Source organism: Phasianus colchicus, chromosome 4 (genome assembly GCF_987193195.1).
Source record: "Phasianus colchicus chromosome 4, bPhaCol1.hap1.1, whole genome shotgun sequence".
Taxonomy (NCBI): Eukaryota; Metazoa; Chordata; class Aves; order Galliformes; family Phasianidae; genus Phasianus; species Phasianus colchicus.
The window spans coordinates 71249135-71265202 of record NC_143439.1 but is presented as its reverse complement, the minus strand read 5'-3'; the positions used below and the strand labels follow the sequence as shown (position 1 = coordinate 71265202).

General features: G+C 47.9%; 1 protein-coding gene across 6 annotated transcripts in view; it reads right to left on the bottom strand.

Moving 5' to 3' along the window:
* EXOC6B (exocyst complex component 6B) overlaps nucleotides 1-16068 on the bottom strand; it is a 242439-nt gene that overhangs the window by 85088 nt on the left and 141283 nt on the right. For 5 of the 6 annotated variants that reach the window (XM_090139927.1, XM_090139931.1, XM_031588119.2 and 2 more), the window contains 3 exons: nucleotides 11118-11229; nucleotides 6709-6843; nucleotides 5250-5429 (listed from right to left, as the gene is read on the bottom strand). In XM_090139927.1, the coding sequence (XP_089996053.1) occupies nucleotides 5250-5429; nucleotides 6709-6843; nucleotides 11118-11229 (427 nt within the window). Of the gene's footprint in view, nucleotides 1-844; nucleotides 4552-5249; nucleotides 5430-6708; nucleotides 6844-11117; nucleotides 11230-16068 lie in introns of those variants that run through there. The other variant, XM_090139930.1, reaches the window with a different exon arrangement.

The window sequence follows — 16068 nt, the reverse complement described above, 5'->3', positions numbered from 1 at the left end:
AGGCAAAACACAGGTAACCACTCTCTTTAAAAAAAAAAAAAATAAACACTTCTAAAGTTCTTTCTACCCAAGAGCTGCTGGGGCCAGCGTTACGTATTTCCAACCAGGAAGAGATGCCAATCTGGTGAATAAGGAAAATGTTCCATGCGGAGCGTCCGCAGCGTCTGTGCAGTTCCAGCTGAAATCTGTGCCTGCCATCTGGCAAAAATAAGCAGAAAGGGGGTGGGGGGTAGGAGGGGGGGAGGAGGAGAAATCCCTCCACTGAACTGAACTGCCCAGGATGGCGGAGGTTGGAGTTTGTTCGATCGCTGAAAGATTGCTTCCCCTTCCTGGGTCACCGTCACCTCTTGACCTGCCCTGATTACCTTCCAAAGGAGGTTATCAAGATACAAGACTAACAGAGGATTAAAGGAAACTTAAAATAAAAACAAAACACACCCCTTCCCCCCACTCTGCTCCCCTCCCCCAGGAAAACATCCTTGCTTTGTTAACCTGACAGTTCACTGTAGGTGTTGACACAACCCTCCATCTCTGAAAAGCTTAATGTCAACAAATCAGTGTGTTTGGAGTAGCCCTGTCAATGCGATTTACATTAACTTGTCTAACAAGAAATAAAAACAACAATCAGCCATCAAAGACAAAAGGCTTTTTCAGTCATTCTTTTAAAAGTATGATGCTGGAAATGTTAATTCTGGAGGCCATGGCCTTTTCCCTGCTAAAAAACAGCAAACCTTTTTTTTTTTTTTTTTTTTTTTTCCCCTTCTTTTTATTTTTTTAAAGGAAAGAAGAAAAAAAAAATAGAAGAAAGAAGTATTTTCTTTTAAAGGAGGCCTGAGCATCCCATATTAATAAGCAGAGCAGCAGCAGTAACCAACCCTCACTGGTTAACACAGGAAGAGGGCAGCCTCGAAGCCAAATGTTAATTATGCTTTTATTTCCACCAGCATGTTATTTGCTTTGAGACATTTTGGGCACTTAGCGGAGCATTTTCGAATTGTGGCTATAAACCACCATGAAAATTTCATGCAGCCCTGGTATGCACCAAAGCCCCATTAACTTCACCATGAACTTTTCACCCCCAAATTGTTCTGCGTCCCAAGGCTCACCATCCCAAAGCAGAACTGCAACAAGCAGAGGCTCTGGGAGCTCCCAACTCCCAAGAGAAAGCATCTTCCACCAGCTTTAGGAGTAGCAACCACCATTGGCATGGGCAGCAATAGGAGCTGTGATGCTCTGAAGGAAAAATTAGGAGTTGCAATCTCTGCTTAAACACTTGGAATTGCAATTCTTGATTGAGCACTTGGAATTGCTCAATCTCTACTTCAATACTTGGAGTTGCAATTCCTGCTTCAACACTTGGTATTGCAATTCTTGACTGAACATTTGGAATTGCAATCCCTACTTCAACACTTGGGGAGTGCAATTCTTGGTTAACACTTGGAATTGCAATCCTTACTTGACCACCTGAAGTTGTAATTGTTGGCTGAACGTTTGGAATTGCAATTCCTGCTTCAACATTTGAAACTGCAATCCCTACTTCAACACTTGGGATTTACAGTTGACTGAACACCTGGAACTGCAATCCCTGCTTGACTGCCTGGAGTTGCAATCCCCACTTGACCACTTGGAATTGCAATTCCTGCCTCAACACTTGGAACTGCAATCCCTACTTGACCACTTGGAATTGCAATCCCTACTTCAACACTTGGAATAGTAATCCCTACTTCAACACTTGGAATTGCAATCCCTACTTGACCACCTCGAGCTGCAATTCTTGACTGACCACTTGGAACTGCAATCCCCATTTGACCACCTGGAATTGCAATTCCTGCTTCAACACTTGGAATTGCAATCTCTACTTGAGGAGCAAGGTCTCTGTGCCATCCCACCAGCCAGGATCAACTTTATCAGTGACATCAATTCTTCCCCAAGAAATTCAGCCTCGCTCCATCCCCAAACAGGAGCACAGAGCCAAAGCTGGGACGGAGCTGCCCTTTCACTCCTCTCCTCTCCCTGTAGCACTCTGTGACCCCCAAGGCCATCCCCTCTGCCCGCTGTGCTCCAAGCCTTGACCCCAGCGAGGTTTCCTGCCCACGAGCAGCCCTGTGCAGCACAATGGAATTACTCACACACAGCACATGAAGCAACCGCCTGCATTTTTGCAGGATCAGGGCTTTCGGTTCCGTTCTGTTCCAGGACAGCTCTTTTTGTTGCTGTGATTTTAGCACTGCGTGCCCAGGCTGAGTTTCTTTGATCAGCAGATGAGGGTTTTTTTGCTGTAATTGCTGTCGTGACAAAGGGCCGCCGAGCAGCTCGTCTCCTGCTCCTTACTCATCCCTCTGCCTGCCACTCTTCTCCTGCTAAAAACCAACTGCAAGTGCAAACAGCCTCAGAGAGCTCGTCACATGTGCTCACCGTGTAAACCCAATGGGCACAAAGCTCTGCAGGAAGGGGCACTGCCAAAGCAGTGAGGACATGGGAACAGAAGGGTGGGCGCAGAGCTGGGGCTACGCATAGGAACCCAAGGATGCCTGACTTTCTCTTTCCTTACTGCTATTGGAGTGAGGTCATCCAACACCTGCAAACTCATTTCCAACAGGGCAACATCTCCTATATGATAACCCCGGTGTATTTGGAGCTGGAGACAGACCAGCAGCGTGGAAAAGGCTTCACCTTGCTGCTAGCAGCCCCACAATACTCAATGCCAATTTGTGCTTTTGGGAGATGCTTCCTTTCCCTCTCGAGGCCCTCTCACCCTTTCCTTTCACAAAGGAAGCACATCCCGTCCAAGCGGTGCTTTCACAAACATGGCCTTCATTTTTCTGTGCTGCTTTGGACAGATGGGGGCTTTCCCACGCCTCACCTCCTACAAATCATTCAGAAAGTCACCGAAATTATTAAGTGTTTCTAAATCAGTGGTTGGGAAGAGGTCCTTGAGAAGCAATCAGCTGAGCCATCAAAGGAGCTGGTGCTCTTCCGACAGCCTTCAGCTCTTCCTGACTCATCCTCACTGGTGATGCCCGCAGGGAACTGACAGCAGCAGGCAAGGAATTGGTCTCCACAACACTCCTCTGAAGGAAGGAGCTCCAACACATAAAAGAATCACGGAATCACAGAATGGCTTGGGTTGAAAGGGACCTCAAGGATCATCCAACCCCAACTGTGGGCATCGATACCTCTCTCTCCTATCCACCATTTAACTCAGGCCTCCCAGTTGCACAATCTGCAGCTCTGTGTCACTTTACTGCCCTGTCCGTGGGGATGGTGGGAGACTCAGTGCTGTGCAGTGCTTTGAAGGCAGCAGCTGAGCATCTCTGACACATTACCCAGCTCCTGCAGCATGGCAAGCATCCACCAGCTGCCTCCTGAACAGTCCTTCCAGACCAACCAGCTGCCTTCCACATCTCCAAAACCATTCTGATTAATTCAAAAAGGAAACATTAATATTTAAGGAAGATAAATCACTCCAGGTCTGTCTCATAAATCATCGTGGGCATCTCTCCCCATCCTCCTCTCTCCTGGTGGCCACGCTTCACGCTCCAGTGCAGAGCAGACCCCCCTCACTCTGTGCAGGAGGAACAAAGGGGATTTCTGCCCTTGATGGAGGGAAAGATGGAACAAGACACAGCAAATGTGTGGTGAGCAGCAAGGTATGCTGCAATGCTTTCTGAGAACTTCAGTGTTAATTAATCCAGGAGCTGGACTCAATGATCCTTACGGGCCCTTGGGGCATTCCCTGTACAAACACACCCATCTCTCTGAGGTACAAGAATGTTAAAAATATCAATAAGAGTCCAAAGTGAAGCAGAGAAGAGGGCTGAGCATATCTTCGTTTCTGGTACCCCTTCCCTACCCACTGGAATAGCAGGCAAACCCCTGCTGCATGAACTCAATTAGTTGTCTAAGGACTCCCAGTGTCATCAAATGGGTTGGGTTGGAAGGGACCCATCCAGTCCCAATCCTTGCCCTGGACAGGGCCACTATGTCCCACCCCTGCTGCCCAAAGCTCCCTTCACTTTTACTGGTTGGACTTGATGATCTTAGATGTCTTTTCCAACCCTAATGATTCTATGATTTCTCTTTTGGTGGCCAAAGACATAGAATCATTCTCAAATCAGAATGGTTTGAGTTGGAAAGGACCATTAAAAGCCATCTGGTCCCACTCCCAGCAATGAGCAGGGACACCCACAGCTCCATCAGGTGCTCAGAGCCCGTCCAGCATGAGCCATGCAGAAGGTTGTAAAGTACTGCTGAAATGTTGAGGCTGTGACACCTCCTAAAGCAGTTCTGCAGTGCTGGAGCATCCTTTCCAGCAATGCAATCCCTGGACACAAACAAGCAGAATGAAATTCAGGAAGCTGCCACTGTGCATTATTAACCTCCTCTTCCTGTTTCTATCCAAGCTAGTGAGAGATGTGCACAGTGTGGCTGGTATTCTACAATCCTGGACACACAGTATCAACAAATAGGTAGCAGTCCAGTAAAGAAGAAAAATCTGAAGTTGCTTTTGGGACAAATACAGAGTTCAGTGGATTTGCTGTTTCCAAATACCTGCTGATTGAAGAGACTCATAAGTATATATCCAGACAGCCCAGAACAAATCTTGTTCAAAAGAAAAAAAAAAGAAAAAAAAAAAGCTGTCTGAGCAAAAATGAAACTCCCTGATGATTACATTTTTCCTATTCAAGTGGACACTGCTAAGCCAACTGCAAAAAAACAACATAAAAGACATTTTTGATCACAATAGCAGCATAAACACAGGCATATTTTAGACAGCAGAGAAAGGAAAGAAACACATGCTGCCTTACAACGCAGAGCCATATTTTGATGTAAGGCACCCAGTGACTTGACAAACATTTGGAAATGGATCTGCAGTTTGAATAATACACACCCTTATACTGAGATCTCTCAACAATTGTTCTTGAATGTCTGTTAAGATGAAGGCTAACATGGTATAGGTGGCCAGTGAGTTATGATCTCGCTTCTGCTGGTGGACTGGGATATTTCCCTCTTTCCCATAGACATGCAAATTCTTGGGGGACTCTCACTTCTGCTAACACATGCAATAGCTTACTTTAGAAAGAGATTTGTTACTTCACAACACTTGATCAGCTGTCAAACAGGGCCAGTGTATGGCCCCATTTCCATCACACTCTATAAAGCTCAAGCAACCACCCGTTTCAACAGCACCATCAGCTGCCTGTGCACTTTCCAGCCTGAAAAAGAAAGAAAATGGGGAGGCCCCTTACCGGGAGGTGTGTGAACACAGCAAATGTGCTGCGCAGGAAGCCAATGAGATCCACAAGGTAATCACTGGCCCTGCTGCCAGGCTCCAGAGCCATCCAGTCGTAGTCTGCCAGCTGCAGGAACTGGTCAATCTTCTGGTTCAGGTTAGTGTAAATCTCTTCCTCAGCAGCGTGGCGGGCGTCCTGTCCAACGACACCACATTATATGGGATGGAGAGTCCACAGCACAAAGGTGTTCCATAAGGAACAGGATGCTAGACTGACCAAAACTTCAGCCCTAACAGCACAAGGCAACGTGTCTGTAGGCTACAGACAGCTTGCAATAAGCTCAGGTTAGGTTATCCTGGCAGGTCAGCTCTAGGCACAATCAAGCTAGTGCCTGACTGCTGAAACCCAGGGAGAAGGAGGATAAATATGGTGTGGGATGGGAAGAGGAGAGAGGGGAGAAAAATGTTCCATGTGGAAAAAGGCTGAGTGTGTCACTCAGAGGTGGTGACGCACTGGAACAGGTTGCCCAGGGAGGTTGTGGATGCCCCATCCCTGCAGGCATTCAAGGCCAGGCTGGATGTGGCTCTGGGCAGCCTAGTCTGCTGGCTGGTGACCCTGCACATAGCAGGGGGTTGGAACTGGATGAGCACTGTGGTTCTTTTCAACCCAGGCCATTCTATGATTCTATGAGAGTCACCAAACTTTGGGTGTAGGAGGGCTACAAACTGGCAGAAGGGCTCAGAATCTTCCTGACAGGGCAAGGAGGAAAAAACTCATCCTTAGGCCAAATGGGAAGATGGTGTGTGATTGGAAAAGGAAGGGATTTCTTTGGAGTCACAGGGCCTGCTGGGTTATCCCAAGGGAAACCTCATCTAGCCAATTCCCTACTATTGCTGGAGTCCCTGGCACTGCTCCCTTCCACTCTGTGGCCAAAGGGCAGAATCCAGACACCCCCCAGCTGAACCAGCTGTGGTCTTAAAACTTCATGGGAAGAATCTGGGGAGGATGCTCCTGGGTTATGATTTAAAGACTGGGAATCCCAGTATTTCCATTCAGCCCTGATTTTTAGCATTTCCACTCTCCTTTTAGTATTTAACAACACTAAAAGGAACAGAAGGATATGGAAACTAAACTTCTCAATATCTATTCTCCTCCTGGGTGAAAGAAGAGAGCTTGCATTCATGGCCAGCCACATGCAGCTCTGTATGGTGATCAAACAGCAAAATGAAAGCTCATTGAAGAAAAAATTAAAGTCAGGCTTTTGTTTAAAAGCTGCTTAATTCCTTAGATAATGAGCACTGCAGTCGCAGCCTGTAAATTAGGGCTACAAAGGCTCTTGGTCTAGACAAGAGTAGTGCATACAGCTGCTCTGAAACAAACCCCAGAAGCTCATCTGATGGCTTCAGCTCCCAGGCCATGATAAAATCACCTTTCAACCCAAACATGGACAGAGCTCCCCAGAGATGCCATTTACCTTGAAAGTCGTGGTCCCGTAAAGTTTTGTGGTGTGGACAGTTTCTGGAAGTACATTGGTGATGTTGGTTATGAATTCTTCGAGGAACTTGCAAGATTTCTCCAAGTGGGTCGTATTTATAATAATCTGTACCAGCTGCAAAAGCAAAGAGAAGGTATTCAGAAAAGATATTCAGGAAAGGTATTCAGAAAAGGTATTAAAAGCTGCTTAAGTCCTTAGATAATGGGTGGTGAGGCACTGGAACAGGTTGCCCAAGGAGGCTGTGGATGCCCCATCCCTGCAGGCATTCAAGGCCAGGCTGGATGTGGCTCTGGGCAGCCTGGTCTGCTGGTTGGTGACCCTGCACATAGCAGGGGGTTGAAACTAGATGAGCACCGTGGTCCTTTTCAACCCAGGCCAATGTATGATTCAGAAAAGGTATTCAGAAAGTTGCTCCTGAAGCCAGGGAGGTGCCGAGTTGATGGGTGCCACTTTCTGAGAACTTCTGGCAGGAAATGCTGATGCTGTACAAACACACTGAGCTTCACTCCACACTCAAAGGCTCTCCTCCTTGAACAGCAGCAGAGAGTTATGTAAAAATAATTTCTTTTTGAAGAAACAACAACAACAAAAAAAGAAAGCATTTCCCATGACAGCCACTAATACTACTGAAGATTTCTTTCTAATGACTTTCCTATGCTCAGCTGTCAGTCAGCACTCATTCCAGCAACAGGCTTACAAAGAAGCACCATGTCAGACCACGGGTATTCTGGCTGCTAACGAACCCTAATCACAGAATCACAGAATCACAGAATTGGCAGGGTTGGAAGGGACCTCAAGGATCACGAATCTCCAACCCCCCTGCCACATGCAGGGCCACCAACCATCCCACCTAATGCTAGACCAGGCTGCCCAGGGGCCCATCCAACCTGGCCTTGAACACCTCCAGGGATGGGGCATCCACAACCTCTCTGGGCAGCTGTTCCAGCACCTCACCACTCTCTCTGTAAAGAATTTCCCCCTGACGTCCAACCTAAATCTCCCTTCCCTCAGCTTAAAACCATTTCCCCTTGTCCTGCTGTCACTCACCCTTTCAAAGAGTTGATTCCCCTCCTCTTTGTAGGCTCCCTTTAGGTACTAAACCTGCACCTTGAGTGACTTAACAGCAGCACTGTGAGGCACAAAGGAACCAAGGGCTTTGCTTCTCCAGGGGAGGTGTGGGTGAGCAGCTATCTCCCTGGTTTTCATACCGACCATTATCTGCTATTTTTCATCACGCTGCTTTCTCATCTCCCTTTGCATGGCACGGGATCAGGACACATTAAAGGCAATGACAAAGACTGCTGAAGTCAATCGATGCCAATGTTTATAATCCAGAGCAAAGCAATCCCTTCAGCATGGCTGCCTTGGAAGCCAAACACACCACTAATTCCTTAAGCAGGTACCTTTCTTCTGTGCAGACCGCCGTGAATACGTTCAAGGTGCAAGGTAAGCTGTAACAAAACCTTCCCAAACAACATTTAGCTCTGATATGGTGCCAAAATGCTTCTCCTGCAGACACAGAAGGCATTACAATACTCCAGACTGACATCACTTAATTGCAGGAGCATGGTGTGGTAGGCTGCAGTTACCTCTTCTAAAGAAACTATTTAGAAACACAAATCATTTGCTTCTGAATGAGATGGAAACAAGCAGCGCCCTGCCAGGCACAGCATTGTTTCTTTTTCTCTTTTTGCTTCTTTGATCCTTTTATGTTTAAGCACCAACTTGAGCACTGCAGACACATAAATATTGAAGTAAAGCTGCAGAGATGGCAGCACCCAACTCGTGCTGGTGCCAGATCACATACAGACGGGCAATGGTCGCAGACTGGGAGGCTCAGTTTGGATGCTGGGAACAAAGAGAGATCTTACAAACTGCCCACAGAAGCTGTGGGACCTGTGCTTTGGGAACATTGAGTCAGGTAGAAAAAGCAAAGCTGAGGAGACCCAGATTGAGCAAGGAGCATCCCTTCCAGGCAATGCTTGCTTTTAAGAAATTGAATTGTGGTCTATTTGAACGCCTCCTGCTTTGCACTCGGTCCCCAGAAAGCATTACACAGCAACCAGGAGGGCTTCTCATTTCTGAATTTGCTGGATTAATCTAGTTCTCAATTTCTGCCTTCTGACAAGCGCTCATTTGTTTGCCTCTCCCTCTGTCAGCTCTTCTGTCACGACTCCAATGCAGTTTCCTACAGTTTCAAGCTAACATTGGGTATTTCAAGATAAACGTTGGGTATTTCCAACTGTGTCAAACTCCTCCTAAACTTCTCATCACAATGCATTGGTCCAGACATGTAGGCCTGAATACAAAAGCTGCATCTAACTTTAAGTAGTTCTGACTTCACAAATAGGACAGCAGTCTTGGCATCTTTGGTAGCATGGGGCTCTGCACCCTGCTGGATCTTCAAAGAGTCACAGAAAGGTTTGGGTTGGAAGGGACCTCAAGGATCATTAAGCTCCAAACCCCTGCTGCATGCAGGGCCACCAACCTCCATATGTAATACTAGACTTCCTTCTTTCCCCTCCCAACTGATCAATTATGAAAATAAATTAAAGAGAGTAACAGACCAAAAGCTTGGAACATGGACTTGAATATCACCTTCTCCATTGCTTGGAAGAAGATATTTTAGATTAGAAACAGAGAGCATTGCTTTGAGTAAAAATTAAGCCCAAGAAGGTGGATAGTGATAGGACAAGGGGGAATGGTTATAAACTGAGACAGGGGAAGCTTAGGTTAAATATTAGGAGGAAGTTTTTCACACAAAGGTGGTGACACACTGGAACAGGTTGCCCAAGGAGGCTGTGGATGCCCCATCCCTGGAGGCATTCAAGGCCAGGCTGGATGTGGCTCTGGGCAGCCTGGTCTGCTGGTTGGTGACCCTGCACACAGCAGGGGGTTGGAACTGGATGAGCATTGTGGGCCTTTGCAACCCAGGCCATTCTATGATTCTGTGAAATCCTTCCCTCTTCAGAAATGCAAAATGTAAACGTGACTGCATGGAGCATGGAATTGGAGGGCACCTGGAAAAGTCCCACGTCACATGAAAACATTGTCCTGATGTCAAAAGTGACTACAAAAGATATTTAAGTATCTTGCATAACTATCATTTTATAGAATCATAGAATCATAGAATGGCCTGGGTTGAAAAGGACCACAATGATCTTCTAGTTCCAACCCCCTGCTATGTGCAGGGTCACCAACCAGCAGCCCAGGCTGCCCAGAGCCACATCCAGCCTGGCCTTGAATGCCTGCAGGGATGGGGCATCCACAACCTCCCTGGGCAACCTGTTCCAGATTTAAGAGGCTCAGAGGAAAATTGGACCAACAGGTCAATGGTTATGCAAAGAAAAGAAACAGGGGGGCAGGAAGATGCCCAAAGTGAGCTGCCAAAGAATTACTGCTGGAGGATGGACAGTGCAAGGGATGATGCTGCATTCCTCAGCATGGAGGGAGACCTGGGAGGAGCAGGACAAAAGGGGAATTTGCCCCCAAGGAGCAGAGAGATTCCAGACTGTGAGATAAAGGTCTGAGGAAGCATCGTGTGTAAATTCAGACTGCCATAAATGCACTGAACTCCCTCAAATTCACCCACATGGGGTATTTTCGAGTGTCCAGAGAACACTACACATTCCTACAACGCAGTTAATTAAAGAACTGCAGCTGTACTAATACCTGCTTGCTTCATAACAGCACACAGAGGCCCAACTAAGGCATTCTAACTGGTTTGGGTACCACACATGTTCCCAAAGAGTCGTGACTTACAAGCCTTGAACTTTTTGGAAATCTGACTTTGTGCACAGAAAAGTGTCAATCTTGAAAAGAAAACGCCAGTACAGAGTTCAGACCATATAAATGTGCCTTTAGATGGAGAGCAGCCCTCCATTCTCACCGCTCCCACACGGTCTCTTGTCTGGCATAAAGCCATCCCAGCACTCCTTGAAACCCTCCCACCTGCCTTCAACCCAGATGTATAACTCCCCCAAAACCCAAAAGAGGGGCAGAAAAAAGCATCACCCTTTCATAAGCATAAAGCCTTTCTTCCACTGGAACAGGTTGCCCAAGGAGGTTGTGGATGCCCCATTCCTGCAGGCATTCAAGGCCAGGCTGGATGTGGCTCTGGGCAGCCTGGTCTGCTGGTTGGTGACCCTGCACATAGCAGGGGGTTGAAACTGGACAATCACTGTGGTCCTTTTCAACCCAGGCCATTCTATGATTCTATGACTTGTGCTTTGTACAGCAACACTGCATGGTTTCCTTGCTGTTTTCCAACGAAAAATTTTACAGTAACGCTCCAACCCAGGATCCCTACAAGGTGCAGGAATGAGTTCCAAGTGACCAAACCCCATTTTGGTGCCCCGCTCTGGAAATTACTCCACATGCAGTCTCACCTCTGTCAGCCCCACGTTTTTCCTCTTAATGACGTTCTGCAAGCAGTTGCTCAGCGTCCGGGTCAGCAGCAGGTTTGTAGATTTTCTGATCATATCATCAACTTCTGTGGAGCTGGAAAGCAGAATTTCAAGAGATATTTGCAAAGTGCTTTATCTCAAGGCAAAAAAAAAATAATAATAAAATTGTAATAAAACTAATACAAACTTTCAATTCTTTGAAAGGGTAGATAACTGCACGACAAGGGGAAATGGTTTGAAGTTGAAAAAAGGAGGATTGAGGTTGGATGTCAGGGGGAAGTTCTTTACAGAGAGAGTGGTGAGGTGCTGGAACAGCTGCCCAGAGAGGCTGTGGATGCCCCGTCCACCCCTGGAGGTGTTCAAGGCCAGGTTGGATGGGGCCCTGGGCAGCCTGGGCTGGTATGAAATGGGGAGGTTGGTGGCCCTGCATGCAGCAGGGGGTTGGAGCTTCGTGATCCTTGAGGTCCCTTCCAACCCAAACCATTCTATGAATTCTATGATATGCGGAGCCATCCTCCCTCAGACTCCTGTGGGTTACACCTGATCACCTGCGTGCTGCCTGGAGCTGCTAACATGGAAATATGTACTGAAATACCAACAATTTTGGCCTTTTTTGCACCAAAGAAGGCAAACGTGGGCAAAACTACATCCTTATGCCTCTCAGAGGGGCCAACCAGCACAGGCTAAGGCTCATCCACTCCATCCTCACCGATGCATTCAGCGCTGTGCAGCACACAAAGCTGCAATTCTGCACATTCACTTCAAATCAAAGACTCAAAAACTGCTTGCTTTTTTTTTAACTTTTTTTTTTTTCTTTTTTTTTCAGTAAACCAGATTCTAACACATCCGTAGCCATGCCAGATGACTACAACCTCAGCCTTGCTCAAGCCGGGTGGGTTTGGCTTTCTGCTTTTGGCTGCAGGGCTGCTGCCATGCCCCTCCATCAGTGCACGCCAGCAAGGTGCAAGCTCTGTTTCTTGCAGCAAGGCCTGGAAGGCAGCCCCAGAGCCGGGGCCTTTGATCTGTTGTTGGCCCTGCATTAGCCCTGACACGACGAGGCTTTATCTCTGGCAGAGCAGTGACAGGCGGCTGATGGCAAAGAAAATTTCAAACTGCAAGGCTGAGAAACATTAATAACTTTCAGGCTCCTGGTAAATCAACCCCGTTGACCTTTTGCTCCTTATCCTGTTTTACCTGACAAATGGGCCAGATTACAAAGCAGGGATCGACAGGGGAAACAAAAGCAAGCCTTGCATTGCCCGCAGCGCTGGTGCACGGCTCAGGGCACTGCTATTGAGGTGCCCAAAGAGAGGGGGGGTCACACATTGCCATCCTCTGCCCAGCACATACCTGGGAACTTCTCTGCTGGGTTAATGTCAGAACAGGCACACCAAGTCCACCCTGGGCACCTGATGCTGAACAAAGCAAGACTGAATGGTCTCCCAAACCATCTTAATCTTTCTGAGCACCAAGTAGTGCACAAGCATCAGTACAGGTTGTGGGATGAGCTGCTGGGAAGGAGCTCTGCACAGTAGAATCTTATTGACCAACAATAGACTAGCAGTTAACCAATGGCTGACCATGAGCCAGCAGGGTGCTCTGATAGCCAAGACCTGTGGAACCCTAGGGTGTATGGCACAGAATGTGGCCAGCATGGCAAGGGAGGTGCTCCTCCCCTCTGCTCTGCTCTAGGGAAGGCCACCTCTGGAGCACTGCACCCAGTGCTGGGCTGACCAGTTCCAGGCAGACTGGGAACTGCTGGGAGAGCCCCACAGAGGGTGCAGAGCTGGTGGGGGCCTGGAGCACCTCCTGATGGGGACAGGCTGAGAACCCTGGGACTGTATACCTGGAGGAGACAAAGCTGAGAGGGATCTGAGCAGTGCTGATCAACGTCTGAAGGGCAGGAGGCAGGAGGACAGGGCTGGCTTCCATTTGGTGGTGCCCACTGCCAGGACAAGGGGCACTGGGTACAAACCAGAGCCCATGGAGTTTCATCTGAACACGAGGAAGAAATGTTTTCTTGACTTGGAGACTGACAGAGCCCTGGCACAGCTGCCCAGAGAGCTGGGAGAGTCTCCTCCAGAGATATTCAAACCCACCTGGATGCTTCCCTGTGCAACCTGCTGCAGAGAACTCCTTTAGTGGGATCTCCAGAGGTCCCTTTCAACCCTACAATTCTGTGAAGCAGCCTTCAGGAACCAGAATTGCACAGAAAGCCCTGTGGTCCCCAGGAGAAGCAGGGAACATTGCTCCCTGTGCGTGTCACAGAGCTGAGCTGTTCTCCTGTCCCAGCCAGCTGAAAGTCGTGTCTTGCTGCAGCTTTCCCAAGGAAGAGCCCAGCTGCACAACTCCCCATACACAGAGCAGCTGCTCACCACACTGAGCTCACCAGCAGCTTTCTCTAATATTCCCTGCTGTTGAAAAGTCAGCTTTTCTAGGCTGTGCTCCTGCTGACCTTTACCCCCTTCCCAGCTGGATGCAAGGAGAATAGAACCAGCAGCTCAGCAGGATCCTGATAACCTAAATGCAACGCCACCAGCCCAAGTCTCAGTGCTGGTCTCTTCTGGGTCACTGCTATTGATCCCTGGGAGTTTCTCTTGCTCCTGCTGAGGGTGGATGCACCTCCTGTGCCATGTTGATCAGGGCCAGCCAATGTCATGTCTCAGATCCCTGGGCTCCTCCTGGCAGGGCTGGGATGTCAGCTCCAAGATGATGCATTTTGGTTTCAAAAGCATGGAATGGAACATGAAGGGAAGAGAAACTGGCCACAGAGCTTTTCCTTGTCTTTACACTGTGGCAATGGCTCTCTAAGAAGGTTTTACTTAAAGAAAACCATAAAGAAAAAGCAAAACCCAGCACATGCACACACACGCAGCCCAGGCTTTCCATCATCCCCCAGAAAGGACCAGATCGTCCCCAGTCCTCTCCACCAGACAATAGCACAGTTAAGTATAGAAAGAACATTAAAACCTAATGCTGCGATGGTCCACAGATGGCAAAAAAGTGACATGGTGACACGAGGGTACCTCGTGGCATGGGGGGAATTGATTGCTGCTGCCAGCAGAGTGTGGGAACCACGAGCTGGAGTGTCACAAGGGCTGGAGCCATGCTCAGAATGGGCAAAAATAAAGGTGGATGGAGGAAAGAGTGGATGGAGCACTGCTTCCAGGCATGGGGCCCCCAGCACAGGAAGGACGTGGAGCTCTTGGAGAGGGTCCAGAGGAGGGCACTGAGATGATCAGAGGGCTGGAGCACCTCTCCTATGAGGAAAGGTTGAGGGAACTGGGATTGTTTAGCTTGGAGAAGAGAAAGCTGCAGGGAGACCTTATTGTGGCCTTCCTGTACTTGAAGAGAGCTTATAAACAGGAGGGGGAACAGCTATTTTTACAAGGGTGGATAGTGATAGGACAAGGGCAAATGGTTTTAAACTGAGATAGGGGAGCTTTAGGTTGGATATTAGGAGGAAGTTTTTCACACAGAGGGTGGTGAAGCACTGGAACAGGTTGCCCAAGGAGGTTGTGGATGCCCCATCCCTGCAGGCATTCAAGGCCAGGCTGGATGTGGCTCTGGGCAGCCTGGTTGAAACTAGATGATCTGTGGTCCTTTTCAACCCAGACCATTTTATGATTCTATGATTCTATGAACATGGCACATGAAGCTGTGCCTCCAAACCAGCCCTGGGTGCCCTTGGGGAGCTGTAAGAGAAAATCATGAAATCACAGATTCACTAAGCCCATCCCCAAGAATTCTGGAAGCACAGGAGGCAGAGTGGAGCATGGTGATGATGTGGTTGATGGAAAATGAGCACTTTTGGGCACTGTGTCCACTTTTCTCCTCAAAACAACCCAACAATCAACTAGATTGTGCTGTAAAAGCTTGCTTTATGAATTCAACCATCAACCTGTCATTAGGGTGTCAAAATCCAACAACCTCAGAGCTGGCTGTGTGCACAGCCCATGACAGTCACACTGCCAGCCCAATGGGTGTCAGTGCTAGTCAGTGGGTGTCCCATCCCTGACTGCAGTGTCACCAAACACTGTGCTGGCTCCAGTGCTGGCCTCATCAGTGGGAATCACAGCAATGTTTCATCCATGAGAGCCTCCATGGCATGAACAAGCCGTGCTTCATAACGCCCAGCACCTCCATGCAGTGTTTACCTCTTCAAATCACTTCTGAGTTTTTTTCTGAAATCAAGTGCTGTTCTCAAAGGCTTCCTGCTATCATTTTGTTAGCTGACCATGTAAGCTAGAAAATAAGGTTGAAGTGATGGTTATGTGTTGGACAAAGCAGCCAGGTGACTCCTGTGTTTGGGTGCCAGCAGAGCACAAAGATCTGTGACGTTAAACTTGATGATCATGAAGGTCTTTTCCAACCTGAGCAATTCTATGATTCCATCTTCCACGAAGTTTGTACACATGAAAACAAAGCAGGAATATTCCTTGGAAGAAATCTGGTTCTGAGCAGGATGTGACCAGGAGCAGCAGTGCCACAAAGAAGCATCCATGAGGGCTCACCACGAGCACTGGGTCTCGCCCAGCACCTTCAAGCTGAACCAATGCAGAGCAGAATCTCACCCAAAAAAAGGCTGATTCAGGTGCTTAAGGCTCTAATTTATTATTATTAATAATAATTTTATGACCTAAATTATTCGCAGCCCTTTAAATAATTGCATCCAAAGTGCTTCCAGGATCGCTGCTTTGTTTGGGAACAAAACAATCCAAGTCCTTGTGGATCAGAGCTGCCATCTCCCACTTCTACCCATTGTTTTCCAAAGATATTCCCTATCTTTAGAATGGGAAAATCCACTGGAATGGGTGGGAGCTCTTCAGTGAATGGATGCTCTTAAAGACGTCTCCTCAATGAGCTCATACACAAGCTTTTCTTTTTTTTTCCCAAAGGGAGAAATGCTGAATATATAAAGGAGGTTTTCTTT